At 44.2% G+C, this 23,278-nt stretch overlaps 1 protein-coding gene across 4 annotated transcripts in view; it reads left to right on the forward strand.

The window, feature by feature from the left end:
• DIXDC1 (DIX domain containing 1) overlaps positions 1 to 23,278 on the forward strand; it is a 226,577-nt gene that overhangs the window by 162,154 nt on the left and 41,145 nt on the right. For all 4 annotated transcript variants that reach the window (XM_068240948.1, XM_068240947.1, XM_068240949.1 and 1 more), the window contains 5 exons: positions 602 to 714; positions 8,252 to 8,397; positions 14,862 to 14,951; positions 15,038 to 15,091; positions 18,794 to 18,844. In XM_068240948.1, the coding sequence (XP_068097049.1) occupies positions 602 to 714; positions 8,252 to 8,397; positions 14,862 to 14,951; positions 15,038 to 15,091; positions 18,794 to 18,844 (454 nt within the window). The remainder of the gene's footprint in view (positions 1 to 601; positions 715 to 8,251; positions 8,398 to 14,861; positions 14,952 to 15,037; positions 15,092 to 18,793; positions 18,845 to 23,278) is intronic.

Consider the following 23,278-nt stretch of genomic DNA (forward strand, 5'->3'; position numbering starts at 1 on the left):
TAAATTGCTTATTTCATGCCATACACAATGCGCTTACAGTAGCCTAATGACACAAGTCACAACCTAATTCTTTATCTTAAGCCCCGTCCACAACAACAGAATCAAAGGAAATGTTGGTGTGGAGCCATATAAGGAATTACATTTTATTTTTAAGTTTAGGATTCCATCATCAATTTAAGGATTCAATTGTTAAGTTTAGAAATCATTCCTTAACTTAAGGACAGAAAATGTATTTTAAGGATTGCATGAGGTAAATTGCTTAGTGAACACTAAATGATTTATCACCATGGTAATAACAGTAAAAAACAGTTTAGAATTAAAGACAGGAGATAAGCTTAGTGAATTGTGGCCAATGTTAGTGGAAGCTGCAGCTGAGGTAGCTTTACAGGGCTAATAGGCAATTTGTATGTTTTCGGTGCCTATGACCTATGATTATAATGTAAAGATGTGCTATCAATGACACTTTATTCCTTATAAACTTATTGTATAGACTTGTTTTATTCAACTCAGCCTGAAGCCTATAGTTTCTTTCCTCAATGTTAATGCAATATATCTTTAAAATAAAGCAGCCTTGTAACCATTGTGTCTTTCCTCCTCACAGTCTGACATCACCAAGCCCAGTGCACAGCTCTAAATCTGAAGTCATTGGTGCTCAATGTGAAGAAAAGGCTGAAATTAAAATCATCCAGTGTGAGGAGAGTCTCCCCAAGAAAGGTGGGATTACAGTTGTATATAGAGTTTACAGGTGGCTAGATTTTTTAAAGTTTGCTTATTCAACAACTCTGTGATAGCTATGGTGCTAGCAAAAGACTGAATATCTGGCATAAAAAAGTGCATAAAACTGATGATTGACAGGCCTAGTCTAGAAGTGCAAAAACAGTGTTAGGCCTCTTGCGCACTACATGCAATTCCGATTTTTTTTTTTTTTTTAAGAACCAATTTTTGATTCCGATTAAAAAATGTAATTTTAATCGGAATCAAAAATTGCATCGTATAAAAAATTGGATTAGCATGTAGTGTGCAAGAAGTCTTAGGTGGTTGTGATATCATTTTAAAAGTTCCCTTTCCTTTAAAAAGCTTGCATTTCAACATAGAGGTTGCCCCAGCAAATACAATAAAATATGGCATTGTTGGTTGACAAACCCTAATCTGTGACCTTCAATCCATTTGTATCTGGCCACTTGGGTCAAATCTGTGTATGTCCCCTCTGTACTGGTCAGGGGCGTTGCTAGCCCCAAAGATCAGTGGCACGTGCCCCGGATCTATTTTGGGGTTCCCCGGTTGTCCCCCAAGCACAGTCAGCTGTGTTGCCTCAATGGCGGACATGCTGGGAGCTGTGGTGCATAAATCGGGGGTATGCTGGGTGCTGTGGTGCCTCTATGTGGGCATACTGGGTGCTGTGGTGCCATGCTGGGCACTGTGATGCCTTCATGGGGGCATGCAGGGTGCTGTGTTTCTTCCATAGGGGTATGCTGGGAGGCCCATGGGAGCATGGGAGGGGGTCAACTAGAATATCAGGTACTGCTATGGGGGAACTGCCAGATAACCTAGTGGCAGGCCTGCCTGCTCAGCAGAAAGCCAGACCAGCCAGCACAGAAGCCCAGTAACTGCCTGGTTATGTTTACAGTGAACAGAGCATCATTTTTAACACCCAGGGCAGCTCTATAGCAAATTAAAAATGCATTCTAAAAATGTGGTTTATTATTAAAAAAAAACCCTTTCATTTTACCTCATGTTTTTACATTTAAAGTGAACCAAGCACCTTTTTAGCACTCAGGACATTTCTATAGACATTAAAAATGCATGCCAACAATCTGTTTCATTATTAAAATAAACTTTCATTTTACCTTGTATTTTACAATCAAAGTAGTTTTATTAGCCTGTTTCAGCAGGCCTGCCCGGCCCTCCCGGCCGCAGAGATTTCAGGAAGCTAATTGTTTTATTGAGCTAATTACCCAGAAGTAAACAATACCTTTTCATCAACAAAGGGGGTGGGTAATTAGGACTGTTTCTTCAAAGACATTGTGTGTGTCAAAGCGCATTTTTCATGTGCTATAGAAATGTCCTGAGTGCTAAAAAGGTGCTCGGTTCACATTAACCTTCTTGGCAGTAACCCCGAGCTGAGCTTGGGGTAAGCCACCGCGTAGGTTTTCTCAGGCCCCGCCGGGCCGATTTTCATACTCTTTTTTTAGAACAAGCAGCAAGCACTTTGCTTGCTGCGTATTTCAGTCGATCGCCGCCGATGCGCCGCTACCCGCTGCAATACAGCCCCCCCCGCATACCCCTTGCGCAGCCTGGCCAATCGCCGCCAGGCTGCGCTATGGGGTGGATCGGGAGTCCCTGTGACGTCACGACGTCGATGACGTCACTCCGTTTGTCGCCATGGCGACGGGGAAGCCCTGAAGGAAATACCGTTTAGAACGGGATTTCCGGATGGGCTTGATCGCCGGCGGGGATTGGAGGGGTGGGAGGGAGGCCGCAGGGAGGGGGGAATCATGAAGCTAGCGCTAGGCTAGCTACATGATAGATAAAGAAAATAGGCTTAATAAACCTCCCGCGGCCACGCAGCTGCAGAACAATTAACCACCAGGAGGGTTAAGGGTTAAAATAGGCACCTCTTCCCTCAGTGAAAGGACTGTGGACCAGAGCAACAGATGATGGAAGGCAGATAAGAAATTACCTCATTAGACTTAAAGGATACCCGAACTGAAATGTGACATAATGAGATAGACATGTGTATGTACAGTGCCTAGCACACAAATAACTATTATGTGTTCCTTTTTTTCTTTCTCTGCCTGAAAGAGTTATTTTTCGGAATATAAGACGCTCTGGAATATAAGACGCACCTAGGTTTAGAGGGCAAAAATCTAGGGAAAAAAATGTATACAGTATATACTAAACCTTGTGCGTCCATATTCCAGGAGCGTATTGTACAGTACATGTTCTCCCCATTGTCCTCTTGTGTCCACTATGTGTCCCTTTCTGTCCCCCTGTGTGTGGCATCCCTTCCTGCCACCTTGTGTGATCCTCTTGCCCCATGTGTCCCCTCATGTCCTGTGTGTCTCCTCCAGCCCCCCTCTGTAGTCCTCCAGGCCCCTTGTGTCCACTCCTGTCCCCCTGTGTGTGTCTGTGTCCCCTCCTGCCCCACTTGTGTGTGTTTCTGTGTCCCCTTCACCCCCCTGTGTGGTCCTCCAGTCCCTGTGTCCCCTTCACCCCCCCCCCCCTGTGTGGTCCTCCAGTCCCTGTGTCCCCCTCCTGTCCTCCTGTGTGTGTGCCCCCTCCTGTGCATGTCCATGTGTGTGCCCCCCCAGTCCCCATCCTGTCCTCTGCCCCCCCCCCTTTCCCCATGTCGAGCTCTCCCCCGGTAACAATAACTGCAGAGCAACTCACCTTTCTATGGATTCCAGCGCTGTGTAGTCTGCTGTGTGGTCCTCTGCTTCCAGCATGTCAGCTACACCTGTAAATGAAAAGTTAGCGCAGAGACACTCACCTACTCAGCGGCGGCGGCACGATCTGCAGACATCTCGGTCCCGGGAGGCCAATATGTCTGCTCACCTACTCCGCGGCAGCCGCGGCAGTGGCAGCACGATCTGCAGACATCTCATCCCGGGAGGCTTCCCCTAGTGACGGCTCCTGCTAATGACTCATTGGCCTCAATTCACTAAGCTTAACTCCTGTCTTTAATAACTCTTCTGAGCTGTTTTACAGTTATCACCATGGTGATAGAATTGTGATAACTGTAAAACAGCTCTGAAGAGTTATTAAAGACAGGAGTTAAGCTTAGTGAATTGAGGCCAATGAATCATGGGGAATGACTCATTGAATCATTCACAGGAGCCGTCTCTAGGGGAAGCTGCGCGGCTCCCCCTAGTGACGGCTCCTGTTAATGATTCAATGAGTCATTAGCAGGAGCAATCACTAGGGGAAGTCTCCCGGGAGAGATGTCTGCAGATCGTGCTGCCACCGCTGCAGCTGCCGCTAAGTAGGTGAGTGTCTCTGCGCTAACTTTTCATTTACAGGTGTAGCTGACATGCTGGAGGCGGAGGACCACACAGCAGACCACAAAGCGCTGGAATCCATAGGAAGGTGAGTTGCTCTGCAGTTATTGTTACCGGGGGAGCGGGACCCGGCAGACCACACAGGGGGACAAGGCAGGGATTCCCTGACAATGCGGCGGATCGGCGGTTGGCATCGGCAGGCGGTTCTGAAGTCGGGGATTCCCTGCCTTTGGAATATAAAACGCAGGCACTTTTTCTTACTATTTTTGGGGGAGAAAAAGTGCGTCTTATATTCCGAAAAATATGGTAAATATAAGGTATGCAAGTGGCTGACTCAGTCCTGACTGGAAGTGACTACAGCGTGACCCTCAGTGATAAGAAATTCTAACTATAAAACACTTTCCTAGCAGAAAATGGTTTCTGAGAGCAAGAAAGAGGTAAGAAGGGGGAATTTCTTATCAGTGAGGGTCACACTGCAGTCACTTCCTGTCTGAGTCAGGACTGACTCAGCCACTTACATACCTGATATTTAACTCTTTCAGGCAGAGAAAGAAAAAAAGGAACACAGCATAGTTATTTGTGTGCTAGGCACTGTACATACACATGTCTATCTCATCATGTCAAATTTTAGTTCGGGTATCGTTTAATTGACCACAAACAAACCCACATTGTACTTCAAACAGAAAACATTAGTCACATTTGAAGAATTTCACACCTAGCATAGATAATGGCAGTGGAAAAGTAGCAGGGGGTTGAGCTTCTGAAAAATGGCAGCCCTTCCAGCTATTTGAAGCCAGGAGCTGCTTAGATCCCTTTAAGTGACACTGCCTATTTATATTATATGCAGCATTTTTTTTTGGGGGGGGGGGGGGGGGGGGGGGCTTATGGTGTATTAATGGGGAGGAGGGCTTCATCCAACATTTTGCTGGGCAGGCTTTCTTAGACCGCTGTTAAGTTCATGTAACTTTGGCTCCACCCATGACCACACCCATATTCTGGTGCGTGGCCACACCCATTGTCTGGCTTTGAATCCTAGCAACACCCCTGGTACTGGTGTAGATTTTCTCATTAGTTCTCTGTCTCAGAATTTAAGTGTACTTTATGCATAACTACTTGAATATATGACACATTAACGCTATTTTCCTCTTCATGTACTTTGTTTCATACTGTCGATATTGCATCATATGTTGTACTGTACTGTCTTTTACCCTTGTTATTCTCAATAAAACTTTTTGTCAATAAAAAAAAAGAAAAAATACAATTGAATTGAAAAGCTCAACTGATCAGGATCCTCCTGTTCAAGCTTACAGGACAACTGAAGTGAGGGGGATGTCGATGGCTGACATATTTATTTTCTTTTGCCTGGCTTTCCTGCTGATCGATTTGGCAGTAATGTCTGAATAACACCAGAAACAAGCATGCAGATAATCTTGTCAGATCTAACAGTAATGTCAGAAACACCTGATCTGTTGCATGCTTGTTCAGGGTGTATGGCTAAAAGTATTAGAGGCAGAGGGTTAGCAGGACAGCCAGGCAACTGGTATTGCTTAAAAGGAAATAAATATGGAAGCCTCCATATCCCTCTCGTTACAATTGTCCTTTAAGGCTACTTACACACCAAGACGTTGTGTTTTAGGGGACGTTATGATCGCATAACGTGCCCCTAACGCAACGTATGGTGGTGTTGAAGTTGGACGTCAGATTGAGCTGCGTCCGGATCTTTTTAAGGATGCTGATCATTTGAATCGGATCATTGAAAAGATCCGGATCTTTGAACTGAATCATTTGAATCATTTTACTAGTGAAGCAGACTGGGTGAAATGACTAGCAGGACAGGACTTTCCCTGCACTGTATGTTCTGTATGTTCCTGTTTCTTCCAGACAGACATCCACTGTGAACCGAATCTTTCACTGTGATGATCCGTATGATTCGACTCACAAAAAAGATCCGGATCAAATTAAAGATTCGTTCATGATCCGGACAACACTACAGTCCTACCACCAGTCTCTGCAGTGCAGTGAATATTAATTAGCCATGTGGCTGGCCTTGGAGGAGGAGGGGAGACCTCCTCCTCCAACATTACTGAGCATGTGCAAGCAGTCTAACGTGGCTTAGCCCAGTATAACGTACAGCATGCAGCACTTTGTTTAAACGTGCTGCGTTACTATGTAACGCAACGTGTCCACTGTGAACAGCACAATTGATTTTACAGTGCTGTGAGTTAGGCTGCGTTACTGGCTGCTGTAACGAGGGACTTTAACATCCCACTGTGAAACCAGCCTTAATGATAACAGTTGTTTTTTAATACAGTGGCTTGCAAAAGTATTCGGTCCCCTTGAAGTTTTCCACATTTTGTCACATTACTGCCACAAACATGAATCAATTTTATTGGAATTCCACGTGAAAGACCAACACAAAGTGGTGTACATGTGAGAAGTGGAACGAAAATCATACATGATTCCAAACATTTTTTACAAATAAATAACTGCAAAGTGGGGTGTGCATAATTATTCAGCCCCCTGAGTCAATACTTTGTAGAACCACCTTTTACTGCAATTACACCTGCCAGTCTTTTAGGGTATGTCTCTACCAGCTTTGCACATCTAGAGACTGAAATCCTTGCCCATTCTTCTTTGCAAAACAGCTCCAGCTCAGTCAGATTAAATGGACAGTGTTTGTGAACAGCAGTTTTCAGATCTTGCCACAGATTCTCGATTGGATTTACCGTAGATCTGGACTTTGACTGGGCCATTCTAACACATGGATATGTTTTGTTTTAAACCATTCCATTGTTGCCCTGGCTTTATGTTTAGGGTCATTGTCCTGCTGGAAGGTGAACCTCCACCCCAGTCTCAAGTCTTTTGCAGACTCCTTGAGGTTTTCTTCCAAGATTGCCCTGTGTTTGGCTCCATCCATCTTCTCATCAACTCTGACCAGCTTCCCTGTCCCTGCTGAAGAGAAGCACCCCAGAGCATGATGCTGCCACCACCATATTTTACAGTGGGGATGGTGTGTTCAGAGTGATGTGCAGTGTTAGTTTTCTGCCACACATAGCGTTTTGCATTTTGGCCAAAAAGTTCCACTTTGGTCTCATCTGACCAGAGTGCCTTCTTCCACATGTTTGCTGTGTCCCCCACATGGCTTGTGGCAAACTGCAAACAGGACTTCTTATGCTTTTCTGTTAACAATGGCTTTCTTCTTGCCACTCTTCCATAAAGGCCAACTTTGTGCAGTGCACGACTAATAGTTGTCCTATGGAGAGATTCCCCCACCTGAGCTGTAGATCTCTGCAGCTCGTCCAAAGTCACCATGGGCCTCTTGATTGCATTTCTGATCAGCCCTCCCCTTGTTTGGCCTGTGAGTTTAGGTGGACGGCCTTGTCTTGGTAGGTTTACAGTTGTGCCATACTCCTTCCATTTCTGAATGATCGCTTGAACAGTGCTCCCTGGGATGTTCAAGTCTTTGGAAATCTTTTTGTAGCCTAAGCCTGCTTTAAATTTCTCAATAACTTTATCCCTGACCTGTCTGGTTCTTTGGACTTCATGGTGTTGTTGCTCCCAATATTCTCTTAGACAACCTCTGAGGTCGTCACAGAGCAGCTGTATTTGTACTGACATTAGATTACACACAGGTGCACTCTATTTAGTCATTAGCACTCAACAGGCAATGTATATGGGAATTTGACTGCGCTCAGACCAAAGGGGGCTGAATAATTATGCACACCCCACTTTGCAGTTATTTATTTGTAAAAAAAATTTGGAATCATGTATGATTTTCGTTCCACTTCTCACGTGTACACCACTTTATGTTGGTCTTTCATGTGAAATTCCAATAAAATTGATTCATCTTTGTGGCAGTAATATGACAAAATGTGGAAAACTTTGAGGGGGCCGAATACTTTTGCAAGCCACTGTATATGTGTAGATGAGACTTTTACTTGGTCATTGTAAAATGCATCGCATCAGCATAAGATCTGATGCTGGGAATACACGGTTCGATTTTGAGCCATTTAGATTGCTCGATAGATAATTTCCGACATGTCTGATCTCCCGCCAGATCGTTTCGCCGCTCAATTCCGCATTGAACACAATGGAAAAAAATTAAGAAAAACTAGCGGAAGATAAGAGAATCGCCTGCGGAATCGAGCGGCAAAATCAAGCCGTGTATGCCCAGCATTATGTGTGTTCATTATTAGCATGGGGTTGAGTACTTTCTTGATATTGTTTATTCTGTACTTTTGTATTGATAACAGATGAACTCTTCATGCCTCCACCTGATTGTCAGCCTTGCAGCCCTGCCATATACCCAGATGCGTCATGGGAGGACCATCTCCTGGAACAACAGGACCACTTGGAGAGGGAGATGGAGGAAGCCAGGAAAATGATCTCTGGCTTGCAGGTGAATTCTTTGTGGTTTAGAGTCTATGCAATATGTGCATTGAAGAGCTCTAATAAGTGACACAGTGTTACAATAGAACGGGGGTGCCCAATAGGTCGATCGCGATCTACCGGTAGATCGCGACCGCCTATTTGGAGGCCGCGTTTCATCACAATTTGCGGCCGGCAGCTTTCCCATCATATTTTGCTGCCAGCCGCCGGCCAATAGGAAGCGGGGAAGAGAGAGGAGGCGTGGCTGAAGAGGCCATGACGCGACGTCATGGCTGGCTGGCGGCGCCGGGCACACGCTGGACGGTGGCTGCACACAGGACGCAGGCTCCTAGTGCGCATGCGGGGCTGCACAACGTGAGGGGCTGCAGTAGCTGACGCTACACCGGAGCGCTCCGAGTCCGAGAGGGGAGACCAGACATCGCCGCTGGAGAGAGGTAAGTGATTGAGCACCAATCCTACCTACGCTAATGGCACCTATCCCTACCTACCTATGCTAAAGGCACCTATCCCCACCTACCTATGCTAAAGGGACCCACCCCCACCTACCTATGCTAAAGGGACCCACCCCCACCTACCTATGCTAAAGGGACCCATCCCCACCTACCTATGCTAAAGGGACCCATCCCCACCTACCTATGCTAAAGGGACCCATCCCCACCTACCTATGCTAAAGGGACCCATCCCCACCTACCTATGCTAAAGGGACCCATCCCCACCTACCTATGCTAAAGGGACCGGGGGGGGGGTCTGCAACACTTTAAATGTTGGTAGATCTCCTGGACTTGGCAAATTTTAAAGTAGCTCGCGAGCCGAAAAAGTGCGGGCACCCCTGCAATAGAAGAACAATTACATACTGGAAACAGAGTGCAATGAATCTAAACTAACAAATTTGTACCCACGGGGCATAACATGGATCCAAGCGGACTTGGCTTGTAAGAGGAGGGATGGCGTTTTATGATGTGAAGAGAAGACATAACGGATAACAGTATTTACACACATGGGCCTATTTATACGCAATTCCGTTTTCTCCTAGGTGATCATTTTTCATCTTCTCTAAAAAATAACTTTTCAGCACTTAGCAAATGAAAAAGTACTAATATATATATATATAAAGGTAATGAACTTATTTTGAGTAATTTCTTGCTTGGTTGGAGCTTTAAAATTATTTTATTGATCAGGTTTGAAAATATCTCTTTGGAGAAAACTCAGGAGTAGAGGTTAAAGTATATGGCCCATATAGCGTTATCTGTGGAGATTAGGTTGGCATTGTGATTATGTGCTTCACTGTGAGGCCTGGCAGAGACTGGGTGAGTGGGGTACAATGTCACTGTAGTCAGAAATTGGGATCTGCACTCTAGCTGGTGACAGAAGTTTGGGGCTTGCATTGTGACTGGTGGCGGAGATAGGGAGGATCCAATGTGACAGGTGCTAGACACTGGTGGACAAACTGTGAAAAGCTACAGAGTGAAAATGAACAGGCCCATTCACACCTGAGCGGGAATCGCATGATTCCCGCTCACGGCAAACCGCTAGCGGTTCTGCAAGAACCGCTACACAATGTATCGAGTGGCAGTGTTCTCACTGCCGCGGTTGCGGTTAGCGATAACCGCAACCGCGCTGCATGCAGCGGTTTGCCGGCGACGAGTGTTCCGCGATTTGCGATTGTGATTAGCGTGCATAGCATGCTAATCGCGATCGCTCCAAACCCGCCGCAGTGTCCAGTGATTTTTCCGCGCTGATCGCGGGAAAATCACTCCCGCAGAACGCTGGCGGTAATCGCCGGCGTTCTGCGGTTTTAAGTGTGAACGGGCCCCTAGTAGCCTCTGTGTTCATAATCAGGTTGCTGGCTGTAGGACCCTGAACTGTGCCTGTATGTCTAGCTGTGCCCAGAATATTGTGTGATTTCTTTCAGTGATTGTAGTAGAAGACATTAGGTTTAATACTCACTAACTCTTAACCCATAGAATTTAGATAACAGTTGTCCAGTCCTGACAGTACTGGTCATCTAATTTCTAAAGGTCCCCTACCACAAACTGTACAGGATGGATATTTCTTCCAAAGTAAAATTCACTGCACATTTCCTATGTTGCTGCCACATACGGTAGATGTTATTTTACTGATCCCTCTAAGCTTCCTAAGGTGGCCATACACGGACCAAGCAATTTGATCTTTTTTTTGATTATTTGATAAAATGATTAGGTAATTGCATAGAAAAAAATATTACATTTATTTTGATAGCCAAATCTTTATTCCAGGTCTTTATAAAATTCCTTATTGGCAGTGGCGTAGCAATTGGGGGTGCAGAGGTTGTGACCGCACTGGGGCCCCTGGACCAGAGGGGCCCATTAGGGGCTCTTCTTCATCCATCTTATCCATATCAATAGAGTCCTTGGGGCCCCATGTAAAACTCGCACTGGGGCCCCAAGCTCCTTAGCTACACCACTGCTTATTGGGCATAGTGGAAAATTGTATTCAACTGGCCTATAACATAATTACTTTAACCAAACCATGTTTATCCATCCTTATTGACCAATTTTGGACTAGCGCATCGACTAGCGCAGACAGTACTTAACCCATTCATGTTCCGTCGTTTTCACGTGAGAAATGTTCACCTCCCATTCATTAGCCTATAACTTTATCACTACTTATCACAATGCACTGATCTATATCTTGTTTTTTCCGCCACCAATTAGGCTTTCTTTGGGGGGTACATTTTGCTAAGAGCCACTTTACTGTAAATGCATTTTAACAGGAAGAATAAGAAAAAAATGGAAAAATTCATTATTTCTCAGTTTTTAGCCATTATAGTTTTAAAATAATACATGCCTCCATAATTAAAACTCACGTATTGTATTTGCCCATATGTCCCGGTTATTACACCGTTAAAATTATGTCCCTATCACAATGTATGGCGACAATATTTTATTTGGAAATAAAAGTGCATTTTTTCCATTTTGCATCTATCACTATTTACAAGTTTAAAATAAAAAAAATATAGAAATATTTCATCTTTACATTGATATTTCAAAAAGTTTAGACCCTTAGGTAAATATTTACATGTTTTTTTTTTTTTATTGTAATGGTTTTTTTTTTTTTTATAGTAAACATTTTATTTGGGTAGTTTTGGGAGGGTGGGAGGTAAACAATAGATTTATAATGTAAATGTGTGTTAATTTGTATTTTTTTTTCTTACAGGTGTAGTATTACTTTTTGGCCACAAGATGGCGGCCATGAGTTTGTTTACATGACGTCACTCTAAGCGTAACACACGCTTAGAGTGACTCATCGGAGAGGGAACGGCTAGAAAAGGCGCAGCTTCCGAGAGAAGCTGTCGCTTTTTCAGCGGGGGAGAGGAATCAGTGATCGGGCACCATAGCCCGATACATTGATTCCCTGGCTACCGAATCCGCGGCTGGGAGTGCGCGTGGCTGCAAGAAAAAGGTTGAGGGTTTGCTCCACCCCCACCGACAACTGACCAATTAGAAATATATATTTTTCTGCGCCTATTCAGACCATATAAATTCCATCATAAAAAATATAAAAGGTTTTATTGTAAAAGGAAGAACACCATTTGTTAATTTTTCAATTAACAAATTACAGTGCACACTTCACACACTCCGTGTCAAACATCCATACACCTGAATGTGACTGCCACTCTGCACAAAATCCAGCTCTACTGATAGCCCCTTTGGCAATCCTCAGCCGCCCGTATATGAACAGACAGCAATCCAGCTCCGGCGCAGTAACGCTGCACTTACGGAAGTCCGTTTGGAAAAAAACCTTGAGTATGCCCCATGAGTAGATGTAATACTCAAAAATCTGTCATTAAGAGGTTCAAAGCTGTCAGATTAAAAATACTAAAAGTACTGCAAACAACAGCTACACAAGGAATAAAGTAACGTACAGAGCACTTTACTTTAGAGCAAATGTACATCTTATATCTATGTGTACAAATGCATTTTACAGTTTTTCTTGAACTATCATCATGTTTATGAGTAGTACATTCACCCCAGACATCTGTCTCTTCTCAGAGGAGCAGACAATTGTCATAGCTTTATTTACTTCCCACCAGAGTCACCTTACAGATCATAAATGCAAAAACACTATACACAGCACTCTGTAAGCTCCCTTGATTTGAATTGTGTGTGGCTTTTGTATTCACTATAGAGAGATTGGTGCCTTATGGGTGATGGACAACACCTCTGTGTTCAATGTGCACAACATTCTCAGTGGATTCCCTGCAGCTCTGTGGAGAGTGCATATGTAGAGTATAGTACTACTGTGTAACAAAGTAAACCTGAGACAGATGAAATTAAAGTTTGATACATACCTGGGGCTTCCTTCAGCCCCCTTTAGGCTAACCAGTCCCTCGCTGTCCTCCTCCGCCACCTGGATCTTCTGCTATGGGTCCAGGTACTTGAGCCAGTCTTGCTTAGTTTGCATGCACACACTCCACCGCCGGGAGCGTACTACACCTGCGCAGCACTATTGCGCATGTACAGAATGCCCCTGGCTGTAGGAGCGGCACGTGGCCAGACTTTGCCGACTGCCTGAATTACCGGGACTCATAGCAGAAGATCCAGGTGGTGGAGGTGGACAGCGAGGGACTGATTAGCCTGAAGGGGGCTGGAAGAAGCCGCAAATATGTATAAAACTTTTTATTTTCATCCTTCTCAGGTACCATTTAATTCGTAGTCACCAAAATAAATTTTAACAAAATATCAAATGATTTGATTTCATGAGCAAAGAGAGTGCGTACATTTGCATAAATCTGAATCTACGCAGAATGATTTCCATCTCATTGACCATCTCTATTAGTGACACGGCTACACATCAGGCTTTATTCTTACAGCATAGATGTTATTTAGTATATATAAGAGATTCCTGTGTACTGTGTACACATCATATATACAGTCACAATCAGATATGTATATCTGACTTTAAAAATACGGGGACTGCTTTATTGAAGCAGCACAAGTAACTAATTTTGATTGGTTCATTTCATTTTGTGGACTTAGCACAGCCATTACTGTATGTATACATTATTTATGATGACTATTATCTGCGAAATAGAACATTTTATCATATTTTCTATTTTAATTACAGTTTAAATCCATTAGGAGTCGGAGTCGGTGCATTTTTTCCCGACTCCGACTCCAGGCACCCAAAATTGCCCCGACTCCACGACTCCGACTCCACAGCCCTGGATATTAGGCTTTTTATACAAATTGATCATTCAGGATTGTTTTGCTGATATTCTGTCTGTACAACTGTATTCTGTGCCTGGCTATACTTGGGTGCATAGCACTTGTCCAAGTCAGATGGTTTTGGCTGTTTGCTTTGTTCTCATCCCCAGCATGGCACTTCCTGCTTTTCTGTTCCCTCCTCTCTTGGTAGAATAGTACGTACAGCCTAGTTGAACTGTCATCTTAAAGGGATACTGTAGGTGGGTCGGGGGAAAATGAGCTGAACTTACCCGGGGCTTCTAATGGTCCCCCGCAGACATCCTGTGCCCGCGCAGCCGCTCACCGATGCTCCGGCCCCGCCTCCGGTTCACATCTGGAATTTCTGACTTTAAAGTCAGAAAACCACTGCGCCTGCGTTGCCGTGTCCTCGATCCCGCTGATGTCACCAGGAGCGCACAGCGCAGGCCCAGTATGGTCTGTGTCTGCGCAGTACACTCCTGGTGACATCAGCGGGAGCGAGGACACGGCAACGCAGGCGCAGTGGTTTTCTGACTTTAAAGTCAGAAATTCCAGATGTGAACCGGAGGCGGGGCCGGAGCATTGGGGAGTGGCTGCGCCAACACAGGATGTCTGCGGGGGACCATTAGAAGCCCCGGGTAAGTTCAGCTCATTTTCCCCCGACCCTCCTACAGTATCCCTTTAAACAATCATGAACCATAGTTTTAGGCGACAAGTGTTGATCACTCAGCGCACCATAATTACAAATTTAGTTTGCGATCTGTGTCACACATCTAATTTTGCAATGGGCTGTGTGCCCAAATAAACTGCTTCAATTATGCAAGTGGGTGGAACATAGGGATGGTAGTATGTAGATACAAGGCTTGGGCATCTGCCTAAATTATCTGTTGCTGTACACTGTGTATTTTCAAAGAACGTTGCATAGGATTACTGAATTTCAAATATAGGAGCAGGGAAATATTTGTAAGAACAGCATCATTACACTGCGCAGAAGCATGAATGTTGCCTTCATTTTGAATTCAGCTGACTTTGCTTTAGCCCTGCACCTTCTAGCATGTATGTCAGGACCACACCATTAATAGTTAATACCATCAAAATTGCATAAAATGTTTTTGCCCCTTATGCTGTACTTCTGTGTTGCTATTTACCCAAACACCTTTCCACAGATTCCTCTGAATAATGGAGTCTTTTTCTGCATTTATATGGCTCGCTGTAACAATATCCCAGCTTTATTATCTCCCCTGGTTACAGTATTGTGTTTCCTTTTCAGGCCTTGCTGTTAAATGGATCCCTTCCCGAAGACGAACAAGAGAGCTTATTTTCCCTGCATGAAGATGGGGCGTGCCCAGAGGAACAAGTGGTGAGAGCAGCGCTTTCCTTGCTGTTCTGCCTGTGTACAGGCTGCAGGTCACATTGCTGGACCTCACCTCCATCTTCTCATTTCAGGTCATCATCAAAAGTCGCCTGGACCAGAGTATGGGGGAGAACCAGGTGTTAAAGGTACGAGATTGCTGTAGTGCTTGCAGGTTAGAGGATGCCTGAATCTGTCTTAGCTTTCATCCGTTTTAGGTTAGACATGTTCTGTCTTGTTCCATACCTTAGACTAGATTTAAGTCATTGCCTTACAGTTGCCACTTCTACATCAAAAGCTGGTATCTAATTACTGTCTGCGAGGCTACACAAAACAGCACTGGGAGGACCAGTCAAGACTGAGTTTATGCAGTCAGGATCATCCACCGTGCAACCTAGGCAGGTGCCTGGGGCCTAGTGGGTGACAAGGGGCCCTCCTGCCATCTTCTATGACCTCTTTTCATTTCAGCTTACCAAAAGGACCACAAGGGGGCGGCCACCGAATCTACTTCCTTGCCTAGGACCCCATTTAGTGACAGATTTACCATAAGGCACTGTAGGCACATGCCTACAGGCGCCTGATGATGGAAAGGCGGCTCATTCCCTGAGTGCCCCTTTCCTCCTTCCCTATGCAGAGTCCCCAGCAGAGCAAAAATGAGAGCTTACACACCTGGCTCTCTGCATTCCACTGACCAGATCTCCTTTCAGCCTGGGGCATCGTTATCTAGATAACACTTGGGGCACTTCTAGTTATTTAGTATTAGGTTATCAGAAGTATCCTAAATATTAAGAGGCATCTGAGGCTAACTACATTGGGCAGAGGTCACAGCTGGACCAGCCAGCATAAGTACATTGCGGTTTTGGAGGGGGTTTGTAGGTTCATGAAGGGCAAAGTCTAGGGTGCCAGAACATTTGTGCCTATAGGCTGTCTCTAAGTTTACACAAACCTTTTATAATTCCTTGTTGAATTATAGTTATGCAGATTTACTTATGAAATAGCTGTGTTTGCACTCCTTGCATTATTTACTTTGCATTAAGGCAACTCTGGAGCTCAGAGTTGGACTCGTCTGTAGAACAGCACGTGCCCTTGTTCCAACAAACTAGGATGTATCGTCAAAGTAGCATACAGTACATGAATGCTAGTATGACCTAACCTTTCCCCACACTCACACAGAACCCTCCTTGGCAGGGCATCTAATAACCCCCCCCCCCCCCCCCTGCCCAGAGGGAATTAATAACAGCCCCCCATTGGTGGCTAATAATACATCCCCTTGAGAGAACTAATAACCCCTCCTTGGTGAGCAACTAATAACTACCCCCCCCCCCCCGGTAGACAACCAATAATCTTCCCCCTGGAGGGAACTAATAACCTCCCCCCCCCCCCCCCGGTGGGCAATGATGAATACCGGTGTTTATGCTGCTTTGATAGGTATCGTAGGATGTTGGAACACCTCTTCAGCTGCCTGAGGTTATACTGACTGCCTCCGATCCCTGCCCATTCACTTCTCCCCCTTACCATCCTGGAGCCTTGGTGGTGTTACCTTCCCCTCAGCATAGAGAGCTGTATGAGCGGGCTACACCCATCCAGCTCTCTATGTTCTGGGGCAGTGATCAGTGGTGTAGTAATAGGGGTTGCAGAGGTAGCGACCGCATCGGGGTCCTTGGGCCAGAGAGACCCCATGGGGCTCCTCCTCAATCAAAGTATTAGCTCTTTATTGGTCATGTGCTGGTAATCACTTCTATAGATGCTCTGAACAGTAGTAATCATTAACAAACTGTTCCCCATCCACTTTTTGCACCTCTAATACTGTGGATGACCTTGGCAGGTTTTGTTGCGCCGCATCAAGTGTTATGTATAAAGTGCTTGGTGGGGGGGCAATGTAAAACTTGCACTGGGGTCCATAGCTACGCCACTGGCAGTGACATCAGCTTTTTCAGGATAGTGAGCCATTCAGCCTGGCCTCCACCCCATCACTGGCTTCCCTGCATCCCATAATGCAAGCATGTCATGTGACGCAGAGTGACCAATGACAGTGTAGAGATTCATCTATTCTGGCATTACCTCTGCAGCAGTGATAGGTCACAAGCCTACCAGTAATTGAACAAAAGAGCTAAAGAGGATGTCTACAGCACAGTTATAAATATGGCACCTTTTTATTGTTTTCTTGCATTTGCACTAAATGGAACCTGGAATTTCACAAATGTTTGCTGGCTTAGCATACGAATAAATACATGGAGAACAAATAGACCCAGGTAGAGGGGGTAACAGTGTTTACCAGTTTAAACACTTGCTCACAGATCCTATAACACCACTCCCATTAAAACAGAACTTTTATTGGTTATGTATACAATGAAGGACTCGGCTAGATACACACAATTAGATTTTCTAGCAGATTCACTGTCAGATCGATTATTTCCAACATGTCTGATCTGATTTCTGATCGTTTTCCGAACGATTTTCCATTCACTTCTATGGAAAATTGATCAGAAATCAGATTGGAAATAATCAATCTAACAGTAAATCTGCTAGAAAATCTCATGAGTGTGTACCGAGCATAATATTCAGCTAATGAAGAGTAAATGATTGGGTGTACTAAAACACTAAGGAGGGATCAGAACCAGATAAGGTGCACCTCCATTTATATTAAATACACGAGTGTGGCACTTTGATCAACTTACTTCAGTAATGTTTCATGAATCACATCAACTGTTTTAACAAAATAAAAAAGAACATTTGAAACATGAATACGTATGTAAATTATTATTTCGATTGATAAACCAGAAAAGGCCTTCTTGTAGCAGCCTGGGCTTTTTGCTGGGTACACACGATGCGTTTTTTTTTTTTTCGAAAAAAAGATCGGACATGTCGGAAATTATCTATCGAACCATCTAACACAAAATTGTATGCTGTGTACCTAGCATAAGACTGACTATCCACTGGGTACGGGAACAATTTTAATTAACGTGCGCATTCGTATGTGATATAAACACGCAATCTCCAGGGCCATGCTATGTTCACCAATGGACGAATACGTACGGTGCCCGAAAAAGCGACCTGCTGTCAACTCCCTTTCCTCCCACTTACGAGTAACCACATTAGTTGGAAACAGCCCAATGATTTTCAGTGGGCTGCCAGTTGTAATGCATATTTCACGTGCACAAGTGCATGGAAGAAAGCAGACTTTTAGGGCTCGTTTCCACTATTGCAGTGCAAAATCGCCTGGATTCCACCGCTGATGAAATCGCATGCAGATGCGATTCCCCATGCGTTTTTTGCCGCGAATTCGCATAGGTGAGGGTATATGCGATTTTAACCATGTCACTGCCTGTGTGAATTTACATTCGTACCTATGCGAATTCGCGGCAAAAACCGCATGGGGAAACCGCATGCGATTTCCCTATTAAATACATTGCATGCGATTCGCATGCATTCCACTCGCAGGCGAATTCTGCGGCTCTTTTGTGCGTTTTTTCACCGTTGAAAAAAACGCACCTCAGCAACGCTACAGTGGAAACAGGCCCATCCACTTGCATTACATGTGCGAATCCGCATGCGTTGGACGCATGCGGATTCGCGATAGTGGAAACGAGCCCTGAGATCTAGTGCGATTGAGCCTCTACAGAGACTATCCACCTTTTTGAAGACATAGTCATGTTAAATATATGAACAAAGGCAACATAAACATGCCATGTAAACTGCTTTATTCAAACTGTCGTCATGTAGCAATTTTAAAAGTACAAATACAAAAGAAAATACTGTATATAAAACAAGAAAACAAAAACAGGACAGCCCTGCATTGAAATGCTGAGAATGTGTTCAGTCAGGTTTTATTTTTCTATCTGTCTTTGCAGAAAGAACTCCAGAACTGCAAGCAAGAAAACAGGAATCTCCAAGCAATCAAGGTAAACTGAACCTGAATAGAACAAAGTACCTGTAAGACTTATTTAGGCATTGGCTATCATTCATAAAGCATTCCCGCAAGCGGAAATGCTGAAAACAGCTCACTTTACCGAACACATAGCAAATTGTGTATTCATAAAGGCTGTTTCCGCATGAGAAGCTGACATTCCTGAGCAGAGCGATAAATTACCGCCTTGTGTGGTGATTATTTTAAAAATGTAACGAAAAGTTAATTCATAAAAATTAGCGCAGGCGGTATGCGGACAGGGAATACCGCTCCCTCTGAGGTAGCGATAAGCATGCGGAATACATGTAAGTGAATGGGACAGACCTCCCAAGAAGCAGCAGTGAGAGCAGCGCACGGAGGGACTCAGGCAGCTTCTCTCTTTCCGCATGCCTACCGCCAGCCTACCGACAGCCCAAAGCGGAAAATCTCCGCACTGCTATTGCAACTGGCAACATTTTTATGACTGACTACCCAGAAGTCTAATACAGAAAGCGGTATTTTCCCGCACGGATTTTTGTTACCGACAACACTTTTATGAATGATAACCTTTGTTGGGGTTATCTAAAGTTGTTGTTTTTTTGTTTTTTTTAAAGCAGTTTAAAGGTTTTACAATGTGGAATTCATCTTGCTATTTTTGTGCAGTGGAGTATTGCGTACATGTGGCTGGATAGTGTACTGGTTAAGGGCTCTGCCTTTGACATGGGAGACCAGGGTTCGAATCCTGGCTAGGTCAAGTACCTATTCAGTAAGGAGTTCAGGGCAAGACTCCCTAACACTCAGGGTGGCCTCTTGAGCGCTTCCCAGTGGCTGCAGCTCTTGAGCGCTTTGAGTCCGACAGGAGAAAAGCGCTATACAAATGTTCGGATTATTATTTGAAAAGGATGCACTCTAATTTTGGTGTGGCATAAAGCGAACAAAAAATTCAGTTAAGGGTGCATAAAATAAAGTAGAATATAATTAAATTCACCAATATTCTACTACCTAATTGATATAATGAAATATCCGTAATACTTGCCAATATTTCACTATGACCTAACCCTACACTCATACAGAACCATCCTCTGGCGGACAACCAATAAACCCCCCCCCCCCCATCTTGTCCCCCCGGGTGGGTAACCAATAACACCCCTACATAATAAAAACATAGTGGATAAATGGAATTTGATTTTGTGGCTGTCAATTTCGCTTTAAGCTGGTGAAAGGAGAGATCTTTCTAAAGCCCCATCTACACATTAAGATTCCACGTTCAATCGATCAAATTCGATTGGATCGATTAAATCCGACATGTCCGATCGATACTCAATCGATAGTGTGGTAGATTTTGGTTAGTTATTGATGCAAAATCGACCACACTATCGATCGAGACCCAATCAGACATGTCGGATTTAATCGATCCAATCAAATTCCTTCGATCGCACGTGGAATTGTAACGTGTAGATGGGGCTTAAGAACATGATTGTTGGCAGAGAGTTCATTATCATGGGCTAGAGAAATCTAACTTTGCTGACTGTTCTCTCCAACTAAGCTGTAGACGGTTGGATTAAACTACAATCATCCTTTTGTGTCACTTTAACCACCCTGGCGTTCTGATTAAATCGCCAGGGTGGCTGCGGGAGGGTTTTTTTTAAATAAAAAAAAAAACTATTTCATGCAGCCAACTGAAAGTTGGCTGCATGAAAGCCCACTAGAGGGCGCTCCGGAGGCGATCTTCCGATCGCCTCCGGCGCCCAGAATAAACAAGGAAGGCCGTAATGAGCGGCCTTCCTTGTTTTGCTTATATCGTCGCCATAGCGACGAGCGGAGTGACGTCATCGACGTCAGCCGACGTCCTGACTTCAGCCGCCTCCGATCCAGCCCTTAGCGCTGGCCGGAACTTTTTGTTCCGGCTGCGCAGGGCTCAGGCGGCTAGGGGGGCCCTCTTTCGCCGCTGCTCGCGGCGAATCGCCGCAGAGCGGCGGCGATCAGGCAGCACACGCGGCTGGCAAAGTGCCGGCTGCGTGTGCTGCTTTTTATTTCATCAAAATCGGCCCAGCAGGGCCTGAGCGGCAGCCGCTGGCGGTGTTGGACGAGCTGAGCTCGTCCAGACCGCTCAGCTGGTTAAAAGGTTTTGGCAAGTTTTATTTTAGCTTACAAAAGCCATTTGATAGCAAACCTTTGCACAAGGCACATCGGTTTGAAAACAGATAATCTGATACAGAAAGTACAGAAATCACTAAGCCAGTTTGCATTAGTCATTATTCTTATTCAGGGGCGTAGCAATAGGGGGTGCAGAGGTAGCCACCGCATCGGTGCCCTTGGGCCAGAGGGGCCCCAAAGGGCCCTCCCTCAACTACAGTATTAGCTCTCTATTGGTCCTGTGCTGGTAATAATCCCTTCTATGGATACCTAGAATAGTAGTGATCACTAACAAACTGTTCCCCATCCCCTTCTTGCACCTCTGACACTGTAATTGTCCTTGGCAGGTTTTGGTGCACCGTGTCAATTGTTATGTATAGAGTGCTTGGGGAGAGCTAGTAAAAAAGGGCGCACAGGGATAGTGGACAAAAAGGGCGCCGCCATAGACTGCAATGCAAAATATCGGCTATTCGGCGCCCGACAGGAAAAAAGGGCGCCCGAGAAATAGCGGTTACAGGGATCGTGTTAAGAAAAGTTTTCGTTTACAGGATAAAGTTTATAACAAATATCGTTTACAAGTTCGTTTTGACTTTGTATTATACTTATTTTTTCGTTTGTAAATTTCGCTTATATGAGTTTTAACTAGTTTTTTCGTTTTAAAATTGCGCTTACAAAACTATAACAACTAAAATTTCGTTTACACTTTTATCATTTAAAATTCGTTTTCATATGTATAATGCTTAAATAACGTTTCTCAACCTGATTGTATTAGAAATACATCGCTTTTAGTATTAACTTTGTTTTTACACTTATAATGCGTTGATTATAGTTACTAAAATATCGCTTTAAATATTACTGTTATTTTAAGATTTCTAATGCATACGTGATTGTAAGGCTATCTATTGTATTGTATGTGTATATATATTATATATACCTTTTTCTACTTATAATATTATTAATGTATACGTGATTTTAAGGCTAATTATTCTATTACAAATATATAAATTATTTTATTAATTTTATTTGGAGTGAAGTATTTTAAAGATTAAATATATTATTGTTTATATGTGTTTAGCGTGTTTGTGCAGTGGGGATGGTTAGGTTTAGGCATTACTAGGGGGTCTAGGGGTTAGGGATAGGTATAGGGAGGGTTAGGTATAGTTACAGTGCGATATACACCACCAGGGGGGTGGTTAGTTTTAGGCACCACCAGTGGGGTCTTAGTTTTAGGCACCACCAGGGGGGTCTTAGGTTTAGGCACCACCAGGGGGGTCTTAGGTTTAGGCACCACCAGGGGGGTCTTAAGTTTAGGCACCACCAGGGGGGTCTTAGGTTTAGGCACCACCAGGGGGGTCTTAGGTTTAGGCACCACCAGGGGGGTCTTAGGTTTAGGCACCACCAGGGGGGTCTTAGGTTTAGGCACCACCAGGGGGGGTTAGGGATAGGTACAGGGAGGTTTAGGTATAGTTACAGTGCAATATACACCACCAGGGGGGTGGTTAGGTTTAGGCACCACCAGGGGAGTCTTAGGTTTAGGCACCACCAGGGGAGTCTTAGGTTTAGGCACCACCAGGGGGGTCTAGGGGTTAGGGTATAGGTACAGGGAGGGCTCTGTATGAGAGTAAGGTTAGGTATAGTTATAGTACAATATATGTAATATATACACTTTATTACATTATGTGTATTTACACAAAGGGGGGGGGGGTCTAGGTGTGAGGGATAGGGATAAGGAGATATATCTGTGACCCTAAAGTTAGGTATAATTGTAGTAAAATACCTGTAAAACCTACCATTCTAGTACTATGCTTAATACAAGTGTAAATATCGTTTTTGCTATAGACGCTATTTGACGTTTCATTTCAGAATTCGTTTACTGTTGTAGACGTTATTTTGCCATTTCATTTCCGTTTATTTAACCTATTTAGCACTAAATTATCGTTTATAACCTCTTAAACGAAAAATATGGTTTTGCATTCAAACTTACAATTTCGGCTATACCCCGCGCCCTTTTTTCCAGGCGCCCTTTTTTGATACACGCTGCTTGGGGGCCCCATTGTAAAACTTGCATCGGGGCCCACACCTCATTAGCTACGCCACTGTTCTTATTGTTTTAGTAGATGATAGTAATGTCTGTTTTTAAAACATAACTAATGAAGCAAAAGATTGTTTCAGTACAATGTAGGCTGCATGCAGCATATGTCTTTGTTGCGTTGGCTTTTCTTCTGTTGTCATGGAAAGTTAACTGTGTGATAAATATGTGCAAAACCAGAATACAGAAACCTGCTGCATCGCTGACTCATCTTCACACGATAAA

This window comes from Hyperolius riggenbachi, chromosome 6 (genome assembly GCF_040937935.1).
Source record: "Hyperolius riggenbachi isolate aHypRig1 chromosome 6, aHypRig1.pri, whole genome shotgun sequence".
In the NCBI taxonomy this organism is placed as follows: domain Eukaryota; kingdom Metazoa; phylum Chordata; class Amphibia; order Anura; family Hyperoliidae; genus Hyperolius; species Hyperolius riggenbachi.